A 16,880-nucleotide genomic window follows, 5' to 3' on the forward strand; every position below is an offset into this window, starting at 1 on the left:
GAAATAGGACAGTCAGGGACAGTCATATAATTTCTTCACTTCGCCCTTGTTCATCACCCAGGTTGTACTTCCCATGTTGCTACCTAAGAATTAGATTATGACTGTTAAATATATTTCTCCCCTTGAAGAATAAGAATCTTCGTGTGAAATGTCAAGCTCAGCAGCTGTTGAGAACCACATCAAGACAGAAGAGGATTTGAAGGGATATACAGACAGCTGACACAGACACATTAAGAATCTCACACCATCACACTATATTCATGGCCTTGATCACTCATTAAACTGACATAGTGAAAGAGAAGTCAAATCCCTGCCATGAAGTTGCCTTTACAAAGAACAAGTCCTGAGACAAAACCACCAGCCCATTATAAAGCAGACAAGGCCTAAGAGAAAATAATCAAGTCCAGTTATCTTAATTACCCTGTATTACAACTCCTTCTTACCCAGCATATTGTATTCAATTCATTAACCAAATTGTACTGATCACCTACTATTTGCCTGGCATCGTGCCACGCACTGGAAGTGTATCTCAGAGTAAAGACAAACGGTTCTGATTCTCCGGATTTGCAAAGGCGAAATTAGGTGCTGAATATGCTGTCAAACAAACTTGAACTAAACTTGCTGTAGCAGGGGTCCTCAACTTCAGCACTACTGACACCTTGCTTGATGTCCTGAACACTGCAGGATGTTTAGTAGCGTCTCAGGATGCCAGAAGCAATTCCAGAGTCGGGACAGTTTCCAGAATCGCCCGGGCTCAGGGGCTCGGGTCTAAGGCCTTCCCGAGTGCTCTCGGTCCCCCAACTTTAATTCTCTACACATTCTTCAAAACTTGAACTTCCCTTCCCCGGGGAGAGCTCCCTGATCGCTCTAACTAGACGAGCGCCTCTGTAGTGTGCTCTTTGTAAAAGATCTTCCCCCTGCATTTACTGAGTGCCAACTGAATACTACTCGCTTAACGTCTGCTCTTCTCCACGGACCGTGGGCTCCACGAGGGCAAGGAAAGTGCTGCCCGCTGTTCCCCCGGCCACTGGAACAAGGCCTGACTCACAGGTAAGGCAAATGCTTCGAGTGAAAGGCAAGGAGAAAGCACGGCAACGACGGCTGGGTGGCCACCCGCACAGGAGCGGGTGAGCCAGGGGCATGATCTTAGCCAGGGGAGGCAGAGACCCGAGGCGGGTTACCGCTCCGTTGCTCTGCGCATGCGCTCCCGCTGCCGATTCCCCACGAAGGGAGGTCGCGAGTGTTCAAGGCTTCGCCGGGACTCCGGAAGGAGAGGCAGGGTGTACCACCTCGACTGGGGCCCCGACGGAGAACTTACGCGGCCCTGAGAGCGGGCGGCGAAATCCCTCACTTGCGGATACTGACTGCGACCACCACGTCTGCCTCAGGCGGCGGTTCAGCCCCTCAGCTCGACTAACGACCGTTACACGCGCGCCGCCGGGCCCCCCTCGTCCGTCTCCCTGACTCTGACCAATTAGCAGTCGAGAAGCGCGGTTCTCCCGCCTCTTTCTGCCCTACACTGACCAATCGAGAGCTAAGCCGCGCCGGCGTCCCGCCCCTGCACGCTGCCTCGCAGCAGGGCGCGACGGATCTCTCTACGCATGAGCCCGCCTCCGCTCCGGTCCTTCTCTTCTGCCTCTTCCCCAGTCTTGCCTCTAGGCGGAGCGGTGCTCAATGAAGCCCGGAGTGGCCTGCTGGGCCTGCGCAGATGGGACACACGGGAATCCCACCTAACCTGCTTCATCCTCCTCCCTCTATCCACCTGCAGTCCTCCCTCCTAAAGCAAGTGACCAGGCTGTGACCAGGAGTTAGGGTGTGGCCTGGGTCACTGTCTAGTTAGGGTTGAGGCTCAGTCTATTAGATTTAATGGAGAATGAACCTATGTTACCGACAAGTCCTTGCTTCCCCGAAAGCTGAAGTATAACACCAGAGAAGCCTGCCAGGCAAGTTTAGAGTGGAAAGTAGAAGCTTTATTACAGGACAGCAGAAAAGACTTCTCCCCGGAGGAAGAAGGGGACCCAAAAGGCAGAATCCGTGGAAGGGCGAGGTCTTCCCTCTTTTATAGCTAAGGTCTTCTTTCAGCTTTCCCACACTCCTGTCCTTTGTTTCCCGTTATCTTGCCGTGAGAGAATGCAGGTGGGAAGGTCCAAAAGGTGGGAGATAGGTGAGCTGGAGGAGTAATCTGGGCAGTAAGGGCTTGGGGCAGCTTTTGATCAGCATTTCCCAGTTTGCTGGCAGCTGCTTCATTAACATTTCCTTTGGATGGGCTCCAGGCCTTGGGGACATTAACATTTCAATTTCCCCAAATGCTACTCTGTTTTCGGGACTCCATTCTCTATAGTGGCCTCCATTTTATTTATCTTACTCAATATTAGACCCGATTTACCTAACTACACTGACTACTATCTGTAAATCTAGCTTCACCTGGGTGTGCCATGATAGATGAATTTAGGGGACAGTCTCTGAAATTGGGACCAAAAGACTTTGTTACTATGCATATTAAGGCTGGATGTCCAAAGGAGTCAACTTAGACTGCTGTGACGATCTCTGTTTTTTCTGTGAGGCAGGAGAGAACCGGGGGACGCATAAAGGACTGAGAAAAATGAAGATGATTTGAAGAGGTGATGCTGAAAAGGGAGAAAAACCTAACTAGAAACTCGGAAGTGTTGAGATTTACATTTGCACTCAGCAAATAGAACATTTGTACTGTCTTACTAATTTAATTTTTTTCTGATATTTAAGCACAGAGTAATCAATATTTTGTCCTTATCCTTTAGGATATATTTTAAATAAAAGAAAAGTCTAATGCATTCATAAGAAAGGTTGGGGGTTTGGGGGTCATTTGCTTTTGGTACTGGGGATTGAACCCAGGGGTGCTTAACCACTGAGCCATCCATATCCCTAGCCCTTTTTTTAATTTTTGAGTCAAGGTCTTGCTAAATTGCTGAGGCTGGCTTTGAACTTGCAATCCCCTTGCCTCAACCTCTTGAGTACTGAGATTATAGGCATGAGTCCAGTCACTCGCTTTTTTTTTTTAAGACGGGGTCTCATGATATTGTCCAGGCTGGCTTCAAATTTCTGTGCACAAGATCCTCCTGACCAGATGCAGTGGCGCATGCCCGTGATTCCCAGTGACTCCATGAGGTTGAGGCAGGAGGATGAGGCAGGAGGACTACAAGTGTGAGGCCAGCCTCAGCAACTTTGCAAGACTCTGTCTCAAAATTTAAAATTAAAAGGGTTGGGGATGTAGCTCAGTGGTAGAGCATCCCTGGGTTCAATCCCCTGAATTGAAGGGGGGAAACAAAGATTATCCTGCTTCAGTTTCCTGAGTAGCTGATTAAGGCATTAGCAGCAGGGCTGTTTAAACAGTCTACTCCAGACCTTTAAAGTCAATATGAATTCCCAATGAAATGTAATTAATTTTATGCTGATTTAATAAATGTATGGCTTTGATGTGCATAAAAAAATAACATAAATTGGTCATTTGCCATAATTTTTTTTCATGAACTGTTAAAGTACTAGATAAAATGTTCTCGAATATGAAATAATAAAGCTGTTATTTAAATTTGAAGATTGGGGTTGTAGTTCAGGGTAAAACACTTGCCCAGTATGTGTAAGGCCCTGGGTTCTACTCCTAGCACTGCAAAAAAGAAAAGACTGTTAAGTTTAACTTTTTATTATGTTGCTTATACCAACATTTTCCTCAGGAAATTAATTTCTAACACAATCATGGATATCAATAAAAAATAGCATTTCAAAAACAACAAAAGGCAAAATGCCTTTCTGCAATTTTGTGAAATTGCACCTCATGTGTAGGTGCTACTTCTGCCAACTAAATAAAGCCTGTCCTCTTTCCTGGCCCACACTATCTATTTTCTGTATTCAACTGTCCTCTCTGGAAGGTTAAAGACTGTGTCTTGTGTAGTGTTGAATCCCCAGGGCTTAAAATAGCAACAGGTATGTAATAGATCTATTTTTGAATAAATTAATGATAGTAGTATAAACACTGTCACCTGTATCTACCCTATATGGAAGGGAGAAAAATAATTAAGGTGTAGAAGAAGAAGGCTTAGATAATATTATATAAAAACATTCAGTGCTTATTCTGGAATTGAATAGTCACTGTCCGTTTTTTTTTAAATATTCTTTGTCAATGGGCCTTTATTTCATTTATTTATATGTGGTGCTGAGAATGGAACCCAGTGCCTCACACATGCTAGGCAAGCACTCTACCATTGAGTCAAACCCAGCCCCTCACTGTCCATTTTTCAGGAGAAAAAAAAAAGTGCGGGGAGGACTTAGGGGGCCAAAGTCCTAGATATTTCTCTGGAATTATATGAAGTTCCCAGGTTGAAGCAGAGATCAGTCAAACTTTCATTTTACAAGGCCAGGTGTGGTGGCACAGCAATGGCGAGGCGCTAAGCAACTCAGTGAGACCCTATCTCTAAATAAAATACAAAATAGGGCTGGGAATGTGGCTCAGTGGTTGAGTGCCCCTGAGTTCAATCCCTGGTACCGCCCCCCCCCAAAAAAAACTTTCATTTTATATTTGTGGAAACTAATACTCTCAAGATTAAGTAACTTTTCACCCATCCTCCACCCCTTGTCCTTCAGTCCCATCAACCTGCAGCATTGAAGGTTTTGATCAGATTATACAGAAAGGAGTCAAAGTAGAATTCCTTGGTGTTTATTGGCTATATCTTCTACACCTCCCCCACCATTAGAGCAATTTAATCACCCCTAAGAATCCCAGAAATGGGAGGAGAAGGCAGGATGAGGGAGCACAAACTAATGCTGAGTTTACAAGGTATTTGTTGTGCCACATCCTAATCCCATTTTCAACCTCTCTGGTTCCTAACAAGAGGACAGACTTATTGCCTTTCCCTAAATCTTCCTCTTTGAGGCAAGTAAATTAGAAGCCAATGACTAGGGTTTGAGGAGGTATCATGGGGAGGATTTTATCCCAGCATCCAATCAATTACCATCAGGAGAAAGATAGCCATCCAGGATCCTGCAGGGAAAAAAAAAAAAGGTATAAAATAGGATCAGGGAACTTTGGAAGGCTGGAAGAGTTTTAAAGCTTAGATACTTCACTCTGGCGGATTAGTAATTTATTGATTTTTTTTTTTTTTTTTTGAGATGGGGTCTCACTATGTTGCCCATACTGGCCCTAAACTTCTGGGCTCAGGTGATCCACCTGCCTCAGCCTCATGAGTAGTAGGGATTATAAGCAGGTGCCACTGTTCCCAAGCCAATTTTGAATGTTTAACCCCTACTCTACTCTAAATCATTTCTGAACAGTCCCAGATTCTGATAAGGGATAAAGCAATAGCCCCACATTGACAATTCTGCATGTATTGCTGAAGAAACTGACACTCAGAGAAGTTAACTGACTTCTCCTGGGTCACATAGAGTTGAGAACAAACATGATCCAAGATCAGCACCTGCCAAGTCCTAAAGTGAGCTCCCAGACCTTGGTGCAGTCATAACAAACTTCATCATAGCAATCATTTTGTACCAACCTGGAGAGCTCCTGCTGCTGGAGGCTTCGGACTCTGAAACCACATAGAAACAAAGATTAAGCCTTAGGATGCTGGCATCCTAACAGGACAAGACCAGCACTCGCCCATCATTTCATCAGGATTGGGCAAAGAGACTGGCACTTTCTTGAGGCTAGGACTCAAAAGATGATACTTCTAATGAGAATGAATTTAATAAAGAGAGAGGCTTTCCCGTGAGGGTTCGAGCTTTACAGGATTGTTATGGAATAGAAAGAAGTGAGAGTGTTCCAGGCTAGAAAGTAAGATTGAAAACACACACACACACAGGAGAAACAGCCCAGGAGAAGACTGATAGGAAAGGAGACAATGGGAGGAAGCAGAGAAGGCTCCGACTTGAAGTTCAATAAATGAGGAGAGGACCTTTTTGGAATGGAGATCCCAGGAGGATGTGGACTCGCAGAGGATGGACTCGGGGAGGAGACTTGGTTTGAGGAAGAGCGTGTGGACAAGAAGGTAAGAGGGGGCTCAGTGAAGGGTCGGAGGACTCAGCAGGTGAGTTGGAGGCTCTGGGAGAGGAGCCAGGAGGCCCGCAAATGATTGATCCAGATACCCGTTATTCGGAGAGGCCCGAACACTATCCAGCTGCCGCCGCGCTCCAAGTCCTCTTGCGATTGGATCTCCCTGGGCGAATTCCTCGCAGAAGGGTTCCTTGGCCTGCAGATCTGTGGGCGACACAAGACCTTTTTTTTTTTTTTTTTTGAGATGGGGTCTCACTATGTTGCCCATACTGGCCCTGTGTAAATTCAGGTGCTGGATCTTGTGCTCTGACTTTACCTAGTACCTGCAGAAAGCCGGGTCCCTGCCCCGCCCCCAAATGAGTTTACCAACCCACACAGACTTAGGTCTTCAAGCCCCGCCCCTGGCCTGATAGGCCAATCCCCAGCCCCACAAGCGCCCAGGCCCCGCCCCCAAGAGCACGCAGTTGCTACACCTGGCTTCTCCGCGCGCTAGGGCAAAAATGCCCGGCGGGCGCGGGCGCGGGCGCGGGCGCGGGCGCGGGCGCGGGCGCGGGCGCGGGCGCGGGCGCGGGCGCGGGCGCGGGCGCGGGCGCGGGCGCGGGCGCGGGCGCGGGCGCGGGCGCGGGCGCGGGCGCGGGCGCGGGCGCGGGCGCGGGCGCGGGCGCGGGCGCGGGCGCGGGCGCGGGCGCGGGCGCGGGCGCGGGCGCGGGCGCAACGCACGCAACTGACTACCCGCTCACCGGTCGGCACTGGCTTTCCATCTGCTTGTCACACAGGGTCACTCGGGCGTGCAGGTAGAGCGTATCGCTATTTAAGAAGCGGAACAGTTTGAAGGCCAGCGTCACCTGGAGAGAGGCCCCGTTGTCGGGTAGACCGTGGAGCAGCCGGCTGGGGACTGGGCAGCTGTGGGAAGAGGCGCAGCACCAACTGATTAGCGTCCTGGCTGGGGGCCGAAGGTGCAGATGCACCAACGATGATTTCCTTCTGTTTACTCGCCCTGTGTAAATTCAGGTGCTGGATTTCGTGCTGAGAACTTTACATGGATTATTTCATTTCATCCTCACACCAATTCTAGGAGGAAGGCCATACTTTTGCCACCCTTTCTTTTTTGATGATGGGGAAACTGAGGCTAAGGGAAGTCAAATAGATTACCTGAGGTTCTACAGGTAACAGCCCGGCTCCAGCATCGGCCCATACCCTTAATCAGTAAGTTATATTTCCTGCTAACAAAGTAGGAATTGTGGGTTATTGATGTAACCCAGTAGAGCACTGGCCTAGCATGCTGGACACAGTAAAGTACAAGATAAAAATAAATACAACTAGTAACAACTCAAAGCTGGGATAAATTCATGGGTGCTGTGTTTCATGACTCATTCACAAAGATTGTTTGGAGAAATGATTCAGACAATGAGTGATTCCCTGTACTCTTTGAAGACTTAATATTAGTAGTCAGGAATCTCATCTCTTCCTAGACCGTTGAGAATAAGGACTTGGCCTTACTACCTCCTGTCCTCAAACATTAGTAAAGTCTGTCACTTAAACAGTTTGTGTGAACTGAGCCTTAATTTCTCCATCTATAAGATGGGAATGAAAAAATAACTGTCATAGAGTGCATTGAGAGGCTTAAATTAGTTAATATATGTGAAGATATTAAAACTGGATTGCAGGGGTAACTACTATGTCAGTATTAGTTATCATTAGCTATTATTTGCAATGCATGTCCAACATTTAGAATGTAGCACTCTGAACTATTAGAATTATTTTTTGGTTTTTCATCTTGTCATTGTAGGATCTCAATAACTGAAGAAAAATAAATGAATGTCATTTATTGGATGTGCATCCTATTTTTTTTTTTTTTTGGTACCAGTGATTGAACTCAAGGATGCTCAACCACTGAGCTACACCCCCAGCCTTATTTTGTATTTGAGAGACAGGGTCTCAATGAGTTGCTAAGTGCCTTGCGATTGCTGAGGCTGGCTTTGAACTCTCAATCCTCCTATTTCAGCCTCCCAAGCTGCTGGGATTACAGGTGTGCGCTACCATACCCTGCGGGATGTGAAGTCTTGAAGAGGTTTTAATCTCCCTGAGCCTTAATTTACTCTTTTGCAAAATGGTAATGATAATGCATTCTAATGTATTCATTCAATAAACATTCACCCAGTGCTTACTTTCTCCCCATGTTTGCAATACCAGGCATACAGAGAAGAATGACACAATCTGTGCTCATGGGTACAAAAGCACCCAACATAAGCCACAGTCTTAAGAGCTGGACTGGTACTGGTAGGAGGTTACTGGGGCTTGAGAGACACTTACCTCTCATTCACAAAGTGGTAGGTTGCCTTAATGACCTTTTTGTTGGAGATGTTGGCGCTGACAAAGACCTCATTGACCACCAGAGCAAATCTGTTGGGATCACTGCTTGTGGCATTGAGAACTATGTAGAGGGGTGTGCCAAGGTGAGCTGTTCTGTTCTTGAGTGGAGCTGAGAGCTGAATGTCTGTAAAGATGCTCAGGAAGATGATAGTTTCCCCAGTACTGGGAAAGTGGATGGTCCTATATCCAAAAAGGGACAAGAGTGAGAATCTCACCATGAAATCTCAGAGGGAAGGACACTCTCACCTTCTGTCTCACCCAAAGTCACTAAGCTCTGGTAAGCTTAGTGACTTTGAATAAGGAGAGGAGCAAACCTGCTCACCTTCCTCCTGAACTGCCTAAAAATGAGGTGCCGCCTAATAGATCCCCACTCAGGACCCTTGAAGCCACCCAACCCCACAGTAGTTTACATAAGCATCCCATAATGCATTGCTTCATAGAAGCATCTTTTTTCTCTAATGCTTTGAGTCGCCATCTAAGAGGTTCTTATGTCTAGCGGGTAGACACAGGGAGTCCAATATCTGAGGTGTTGACTTTTTGACTTGATTAGAGGTAGCATTGAGAACTCAGGAGCCTCCCAGGGACCAGAGAGATAGGCAGCTGACAGGGGAAAACTCACGGGATGGAGTCCACTACTTCAGGGAGAGTCTGGCTGATGTTCACCACCAGAGGGTAAGCGCAGCTGAAGCTGAAGAGCATTGTGGACTCAGTAGTTTTGGAGCCTGAAACAACCTGCTTAAGCTGCACCTTCAGAGAATACAGGGCGTGGCTGTTGTTAGTCTAGAAAAGACAGGGAGGTGGCCATTATCCTCAGATCTCTAGGGGAAACACCTTCCATCCTCAGTGGCTGCAAGGTATTTGTTTAAATAAAATTAACAGCTAAAGTTCACTGAGGCTGAGCTGTATGTCAGGTATTGTGATTTCAACACAACTCTGAGGAGAGTTCTGTTATTGGTCTCTTTTTCTTTTCTTTTTGTTTTCTTTCTTTCCTTTTCCTTTTCCCCTTCCTTCCTTCCTTCCTTCCTCCCTCCCTCCCTCCCTTCTTTCCTTCTTTCTTTCTTTCTTTCTTTCTTTCTTTCTTTCTTTCTTTCTTTCTTTCTTTCGTGGACTGGAGATTGAACCCAGGAGCTATTTACCAGTAAGCTACCTCCCAGTCCTTTTCATTTTTTATTTTGAGACAGGTTCTCACTAGGTTACTGAGGGTCTGCTAAGTTGCTTAAGCTAGCCTCGAACTTGTGATACTCTTGCCTTGGCTTCCCAAATTGCTGGGATTACAGATGTACACCACTACATCCAGCTTATTAGTCTCATTTTACAGAAGAGCAAGTTTTAAGGCCTGGAAAGGTTAAAAAAAACTTGCCCAAAGTAAGTAACAAAGCCTAAAACCAGGACCACTTTTCTGATACCAAAGCCCCTGGTCTTAATCTCTGGTTCTCAAATTTCAGTGTGCATTTTAGAGTTCCTTGGGAAAAATAGGAAAGACAATAGAATATATCTAACATAATTTTCCTATGTACACATGAAACACCTAAATGAATCCTACCATCATGCCCACCCACAAGAATGGGGTCCTAATTAGAATAAGATATACCCCATGCTTGTATAACTTTATCAAAATGGATTCTGCTGTCATATAAAACTAAGAAGAACCAATGGAAAAAAGTATATGACTAATAGATGTATTCAACTAAAAGGATATATCTAAATGGGTGTGTGAATATATAAATTAAAAGTAATTTTACACTTGAAAGTAAAAAAATAAATAAATGATTCTCTTGACTGGACATGGTTTTACATGCCCAGAATCCCAGCTACTTGGGAGGCTGAGGCTTGAGGGTCTCAAGTTCAAGGCCAGCCTGAGGGACTTAGCAAGACCCTATCTCAAAATAAAAAGACCTGGGGATACAGCTCAGTAGTAGAGCTTTACTTAGCATGTGTGAGGCCCTGGATTAAAACCACAGTACCACAGGGGGAGAGAACAAAAAGATTCACTGGGGTATTTGTTAAAAATGCCAACTCCTGGTCCTTATCCCAAGCATCTCACACATGCTAGGCAAGTACTCTACCACTGAGTTACAGCCCCAGCCTTTATGTAAGATTTTTAAAGTAAGGAGGTAGCACGTTGTTGAGCTCATAGGAATACAAGCTAACTCTGTGAATCACTAGCTATATGATTTTGGGAAAACCCTTAACTTCTCTGAACTATAGATTACCCATCTGTAAAATAAGACTACTATGATGGTTTAATGAGAGTAATGTGTGTTAATAGGGATTTGATCTTCTGTGTGTGGTTAGAAATTAATAAATACTTGTCGTCATTATTATTATTTTAAAGGATTCTGGGGCTGTCAATTTGGAAACCAGTATCCTATTCCATCAAACATGGCACCACCTGGTGGCTGGGGATATAGCTCAGTTGGTAGAGCGCTTGCCTCGCATTTATAAGGCCCTGGGTTCAATCCCCAGCACCACACACACACACACACACAAAAAAAAAAAAAAAAAACTGGCACCACCTGTAAGGGCATTCCCAGTCTAGGCAGACATAACATGGTCATTTCCCCTCAAAAACACTGGTCTAGGAGGGCAGGGTGGCACATGCTGTGGTCCCAACTACTTGAGAGGGTAAGGTAGGAGGATCTTAAATTTGAGGCCAGCTTCAGAAACTTAGCAAGACCCTGTTTCAAAAGAAATTAAAAGGGTGGGGGTGTCTCCATGGTAGAGCACCCCTGGATTCAATTACAAGTCAATTGCAAGTACAGGGTAGGGATGGGAGAAGGAGACTGGTCTGATGGCTAAGATTTGACTTCACTCTCGAGAATCCCTCAGTCAAATAGGTCATGGGCTGGGGTTGTGGCTCAGCAGTAGATTTGGGATTTGATCTTCTCTGTGTGGTCAGAAATTAATAAATTCTTGTCATCATTATTATTATTTTCAAGGATTCTGCCCAGCATGTGTGAGGCAATGGGTTTGATCCTCAGCGCCACATAAAAATAAATAAGGGGCTGTGGCTGTGGCTGCACAGCTGCTTGCTTAGCATGGGTGAGGCACTGGGTTTGATCCTTAGCACCACATACAAAAATAAGAAAATAAAATAAAGGCATGCTGTCCATCTACAACTACAAAAAAATTAATGAAAGATAAAAAAAAAAAAAACAGAGATGAGGTCAGGACTGGTATCCAATCACTCCCTTCCCAGCCCCACCTCACAGCTCCCCAGTCCCTATCAGGTGACCCTCCCAGCTTGCTTACAGAGAAGTGGAGTCCACAAGAACCCTCCTTCTTCTCCATCATGAAGACCTGGACCCTGTAGCCTTGTTCTATCTTCTTGGTGCTGGAGCACCCTGAGAAGACATCTTCTTTCAGAATCCAGTGGTTAGTTTCCAGGAAGCAGCTGCTCAGGGCCACCCCAATTTTTTGTGGCCAGCAGTACAGGGTCACTGGCATCCTGGACAGTTCTGCAGGAAGACAAGAGCCAGGGCAGGGACCTCCTGAGGCTCCTTGCATGATGCTGTGGGAGTGGGTATAATTCTGATGTGGACAGAGGAGACACGGGACATTAGCCCAACCTATTAAAACCTCCCGCAAATGCAGACTCTTCCTCACAAGAGTTGAGTGTCTACCGTCACACTTGCATTGCGGGACCCTGGTCCCTGGCCTTAACTGGCTCACTCAGAATCTCTTTCCGAGAAGTGGTAACTGCAGCCAGTATGAAGGTGGTATGGCCATCTCGTGCCAGGCAGGCTGAAAGGCACAAAAGGTTGGTTTGTGGAGAGAGGAGCAGGGCAGGAACAGGTGCAGGACGGGAGAAGCAAGACTGAGGAGAAGGAGGCAACTCCTGGTTCTGGACACATTCTTAGTTCCAGGCGCCAGTCCCTGGAAAACCTGGCCGAAGCCTGCCCTGGGCTTTGCTGAGAGTTTTCCTTGAGCTAAGTCAGTTGGTTCTGTTACTTGTCTGGCAAGATCAGTTTTTGAGATGCTGTTTTGCTCCCTGATTTCTTACCCATTCAAAGCAGGAAGCCAAGCCCTCAAGTGTGTGTGTGTGTGTGTGTGTGTGTGTGTGTGTGTCTGTCTGTCTGGGGATTGAACCCAGAGCCTGGAGCCTGCTAGGCAAGTGAGCTCCATCCCCAGCCAATCCTCAGGTTTTTTGAGGGAACTAAATTGCTCCAAGTTAACAGCTCGTTCAGTCCATAAAAGCCTAAACTAATTGAAGACATAGCCCTAGGGAGGGAGGGCCTTTGCAAAACCTAAGGGAGGTTTTCAAATTTTTTGATGATGGTACTGGGTATCTACCCAGAGCCTTATGCATGCTAGTCAAGCGTTCTATCACTGAGCTACAATAGCAGCCCTTCAGAGAGTGAAAAATTTATTTATTTCATTCAAGTCAATTAGAGTTGGTTTCTCTGCCATTCATAACACAAGCTTTCTTAACAGATACATGCCAAATACCTATACTTTTTGGGTGAAGACTGAAAAGCAAATACTTAACGCTTCCCTTCTTCTGAACTAGCCCCTCTAAATTTTTCTGTTAAAATTTGGGATGAACTGCACACTTGGAATTAAAAAGTAAAAAAAAGTTGGAATTAAAAAGTAAAACTAGAGGGGCTGGGTTGTGGCTCAGCGGTAGAGCGCTCGCCTAGCACCTGTGAGTGCCTGGGTTCCATCCTCAGCACCACATAGGGATAAATGTGTAAAGGTATTGTGTCCAACTATAACTAAAAAATAAATATTTTTTTAAAAAGTAAAACTAGAAAGTAACACATAATAGAAACACTAGTATAAAGTATTTCTGGATTTATTTTATTACTTTGGAGTTAAGATTTTTTCCTTTTTTATTAAAGCTCACCGTTCTACTTTGGCAGGCATGTGTGGGAAGAAGGATAGGCACCCACTCCAATGGGATGGGCACCCCTAACCCTAGTTTAACAACCTTACTTGGCTTTATTTTTGATTCTAGAATGAGGTGACACTTCACCCCACAAAATAGAGTAAGAGGGGCTAGGGATGTGCCTCAGTGGCAGAACATTTGCTTTGCATGTACAGACCCTGGGTTTGATCCCTAGCACTAAAAAAAAAAAAAAAAAAAAAAAGTTTCAGATGGTCCAGGGACACAAAATAATGAACAAACAACTGGTTGGTTAACATCAGGTTACTTTTTTTCTTTTCTTTTCTTTTTTGGCACTGGGAATGGAGCCCAGGGACGCTCTACAACTGAACAATGCTTCATAATTTTTATATTGAGACAAGTTCTCAGTAAATTGCCCAGGCTGGCTTTGAACTTACAGTCCAGCTCCCTCAACCTCACTGAGTAGGTAGGATTACAGGCGTGCACCACCATGCCCAGCTCAAATGGAATATTGAAGACTGAAAAAGTCCTACAAAAGTCAAGAAACAAATTTTTTAAGGGATTAAACTTAAGGGCACTCAACTACTGAGCCATATCCCCAGCCCTATTTTGTATTTTATTTAGAGTCAGGATCTCACTGAGTTACTTAGCGCCTCGCTATTGCTGAGGCTGGCTTTGAACTCTTGATCCTCCTGTCTCAGCTTCCTGAGCGCTGGGATTACAGGCGTGCACCACCACACGCAGCTAAGAAATAATTTTGTTTAATCTAGTCTATCCCAAATGTATTTTGACAATGAAACTTGCTTTTTGTTGTTGTTTGTTTGATTGTGGTGGTAGGGATTTAACCCAGAGCCTCACACATGCTAGGCAAGCACTTTACCACGGAGCTACAACCCCAGCCTGTAACCCTTTATTAGGGCAATATATATTGAAATCCTGCACTACTGGTGTCCTGAAAAAATATATTTTGGAAAATACTGACAAATTAAGCACTGCTAGTAATAAAAACTTATAACATGTAATAAAGACTTCATCCCAAAGCAGTATTACCCAATAGACCAAAGCAGAAATGCCAAAGAAATGTATTTTGGATGAATTTGAAATTAAAAATAAAAAAGTAATCATTTTAGTAAAATCACAATTTTGTTAAACTGAAATGTTTTAGAAGTTGGTCATGATGACATTTGGCTATAGTTCCAGTTTCTTGGATGATAGAGGCAGAAGGATCGCTTGAGCCCAGGAATTGAAAGCCAGTCTGGGAAACGTAGTGACACCCTGTCTCAAAAAAAAAAAAAAAAAAAAAAAAATGGGGGGGAATTATTTTGACTTGAAAGAATATATATTTGGAGAACATTACTGCCTTTTTGGTGCCCTGGACCCAGCTTCAGCCTTGTCAGAATGTGGGCCTGGATGTTGGTGGCACTGCCTGGGAGAAGCCTGTGAAGTCAAGATTTCTCTCTTTTTTTATCTCCAGTATTGAGGATTAAACCCAGGGACACATGGGGCTGGGGCTGTAGCCCAGTGGCAGCAGGCTGCCTTAGCACATGTGAGGCACTGGGTTCAATCCTTAGCACCACATAAAAATAAACAACTAATTCTGGATACAATAAAGTGACTCCTTATTCCCCTTGTTTTCTTAAAAAAAAAAAAAAAAAAAAAACAGGGCACGCTACCACTGAACTACATTCCCAGACATTTTTATTTTTGAGTCTCACTAAGTTGCTAAGGCTGGGCTTGAACTTTCAACCCTCTTTCCTAAGCATCCTGAATCCCTGGGATTGCAAGTGTGCACCACCATACCTGATTTGAACCCACACTCCCTATATAAGCTGGCACTCTGACTTGCCTTTTGCCTCAGTTTCCCTGTGTGATCCTCTAGGCCCCCAATGGAGCTATGCCTCTGGTCTTTTTTTCAGCCTCCCAAGCCCCTGGGATTACAGGCATGCGCCACCACACCCAGCTGACTCTGGTCTTTGATGGATCCATTAGTTCTGCACCCAGGAAGGTTTAATCCGGCCAGTAGCTGGAATCCTGGAGATTGGGAATGATAAATTGTTCATTCTACACATCTGCCCAGCTGCCTGTTCACCCACCAGAAGTCACCTCTAGCTGGATGAACCCATGTTTTACAAAGCCTCATTGGCCCTCTGGACCTTTGGACACAATGTTCCTCTGGGCTCACCCTGGCCCTTACCTCCGGTTTGGTTTCCTCACCTGAGTTCCTCCACCTTACCTGAGTGGGTGTGGTAGCTGTCATTGCACAGGCAAACTCCTGTGCTGGCTGTGTATTCATCCAACGCGCAGGCTCCCGCTCTAGGACTACTATGCTGGCTATATCTGGGGGGAGTTTGACTGGGCCCAGTCACAGCAGAGGATTTCACTGTCCCCAAGGAGCTGAAGACAAGGGCTGTGGAATAAGCAGCTGTTGTCTCAGTACCAACACTGGAGGCTGATTGTGCAGGTTGGGAAGGTGTCCACATGGTTGTGTTGTGATATGTATCAGGTGGCTTGCTTGTCGAGGGGGTTGTTGCTGGGGTTGGGGGTGCAGCTGTACTTTGCTCTTCCCGAGTCTTAGTCATGGTTGTTCCAAGAACAATTGTCCCCAGAGTGCTTGTGTTTAGTGAGGTAGTGTAGATAACTGTGCTGGTTGTCATGAATAAGAGTTCGCTTGTGTCATTAACTTTGTCTAATGTTGTTGAGGATGTAGTTAGAGCAGATGTCTCAGAGACAGTGATGGTTGTGGACCTGGATGATTCAGTGTCATTGCCTGGTGTCTTTAATGCTACTGGAGTTGTGGATGCCTTCTCAGAGTCAGGGGACACTAATGACTCCAGTCCGTTATCTAGGGTGTTTGTTGTTAATGGGGCTGTCATTGGAGTTGTCTGATCCTGTTTTGGATTCTCAGCTAAAGTGGCTGTGATGGGTAAGGTTGTGGGTAAGGTTGTGTTTCTAGATGTCTGGTCCTTCAACAGAGAAGTCATCATGGAGCTTGACAGTATGGTGTCATTGGTGGATGTGGTGATAGTTGTATGCGGTCTCTCTTCCCAAGTCCCAGGTGTTGAGTTTGTCTGCTCCATAGGTCCTGCCAAACTGCTGGTCAGTGGCGAACTTGGAAGAGTAGCTGTCATACGCTCCTGGGTCTCAGACACTGATGTCCTTCCAGTTGTTGGTGAGCTGTTAGGTTCAGGTGCCGTGATGTGATCTCTCCCACTGTGGGACAGAGCTAAAGTTGTAGATGGACACAATATTGTCTCCGGAAGCGCAGATGCAACCCTCAAGACTGTAAAAAAACAAGCAAAGAGAAGCCGATCTATCATTTCTTCCATTGTCTCAGATGTTCTGACTTGCCAAGTATCTTTACTGGGAGATCCAGTAAAAATAATATCAAATCAAGTACATTATTATCAGCTCACATTCATTTATGTTCCAGTGCTGTGCTAATAGATTTCAACTGCTGCATACCAGGGAGGAAGAATTTAACTAGTATGGGCACCTGGGTCTCATTCTGCTGAATGTCTCTAATAACAACAAGAGCAGAAGATAGAAATCAGTATCTCATTTGGTGATAGCTCTCATTTGGTGTTTTGTCTTGTTTAGATTTTGTGATGCTGGGAATTGAACCCAGGGCTTTTCACATGTTAA

At 45.4% G+C, this 16,880-nt stretch overlaps 2 protein-coding genes across 3 annotated transcripts in view; both read right to left on the minus strand.

The window, feature by feature from the left end:
* The window catches only part of Cep85 (centrosomal protein 85), a 35,278-nt gene extending 33,824 nt beyond the window's left edge, over nucleotides 1–1,454 (minus strand). The window contains exon 1 of one of the 2 annotated variants that reach the window (XM_046468687.2): nucleotides 1,319–1,454. The gene's annotated coding sequence lies outside the window, so the exon portion shown is untranslated. Of the gene's footprint in view, nucleotides 1–491; nucleotides 1,246–1,318 lie in introns of those variants that run through there. The other variant, XM_058571035.1, reaches the window with a different exon arrangement.
* On the minus strand, nucleotides 1,178–16,564 carry LOC124109709 (uncharacterized). The gene is made up of 9 exons (XM_058570753.1): nucleotides 15,472–16,564; nucleotides 11,645–11,850; nucleotides 9,012–9,172; nucleotides 8,333–8,572; nucleotides 6,760–6,922; nucleotides 6,112–6,223; nucleotides 5,523–5,555; nucleotides 4,983–5,011; nucleotides 1,178–1,324 (listed from the first exon to the last, which is right to left on the minus strand). Exons 1-9 carry the CDS (start codon nucleotides 16,562–16,564, stop codon nucleotides 1,178–1,180), a joined length of 2,184 nt encoding a protein of 727 aa, XP_058426736.1.
* Nucleotides 16,565–16,880: the final 316 nt, after the last annotated feature.

This window comes from Marmota monax, unplaced genomic scaffold, assembly GCF_021218885.2.
Source record: "Marmota monax isolate L192 unplaced genomic scaffold, Marmota_monax_Labrador192_F-V1.1 WCK01_AAM20220418_F8-fsc00008, whole genome shotgun sequence".
Taxonomy (NCBI): Eukaryota; Metazoa; Chordata; class Mammalia; order Rodentia; family Sciuridae; genus Marmota; species Marmota monax.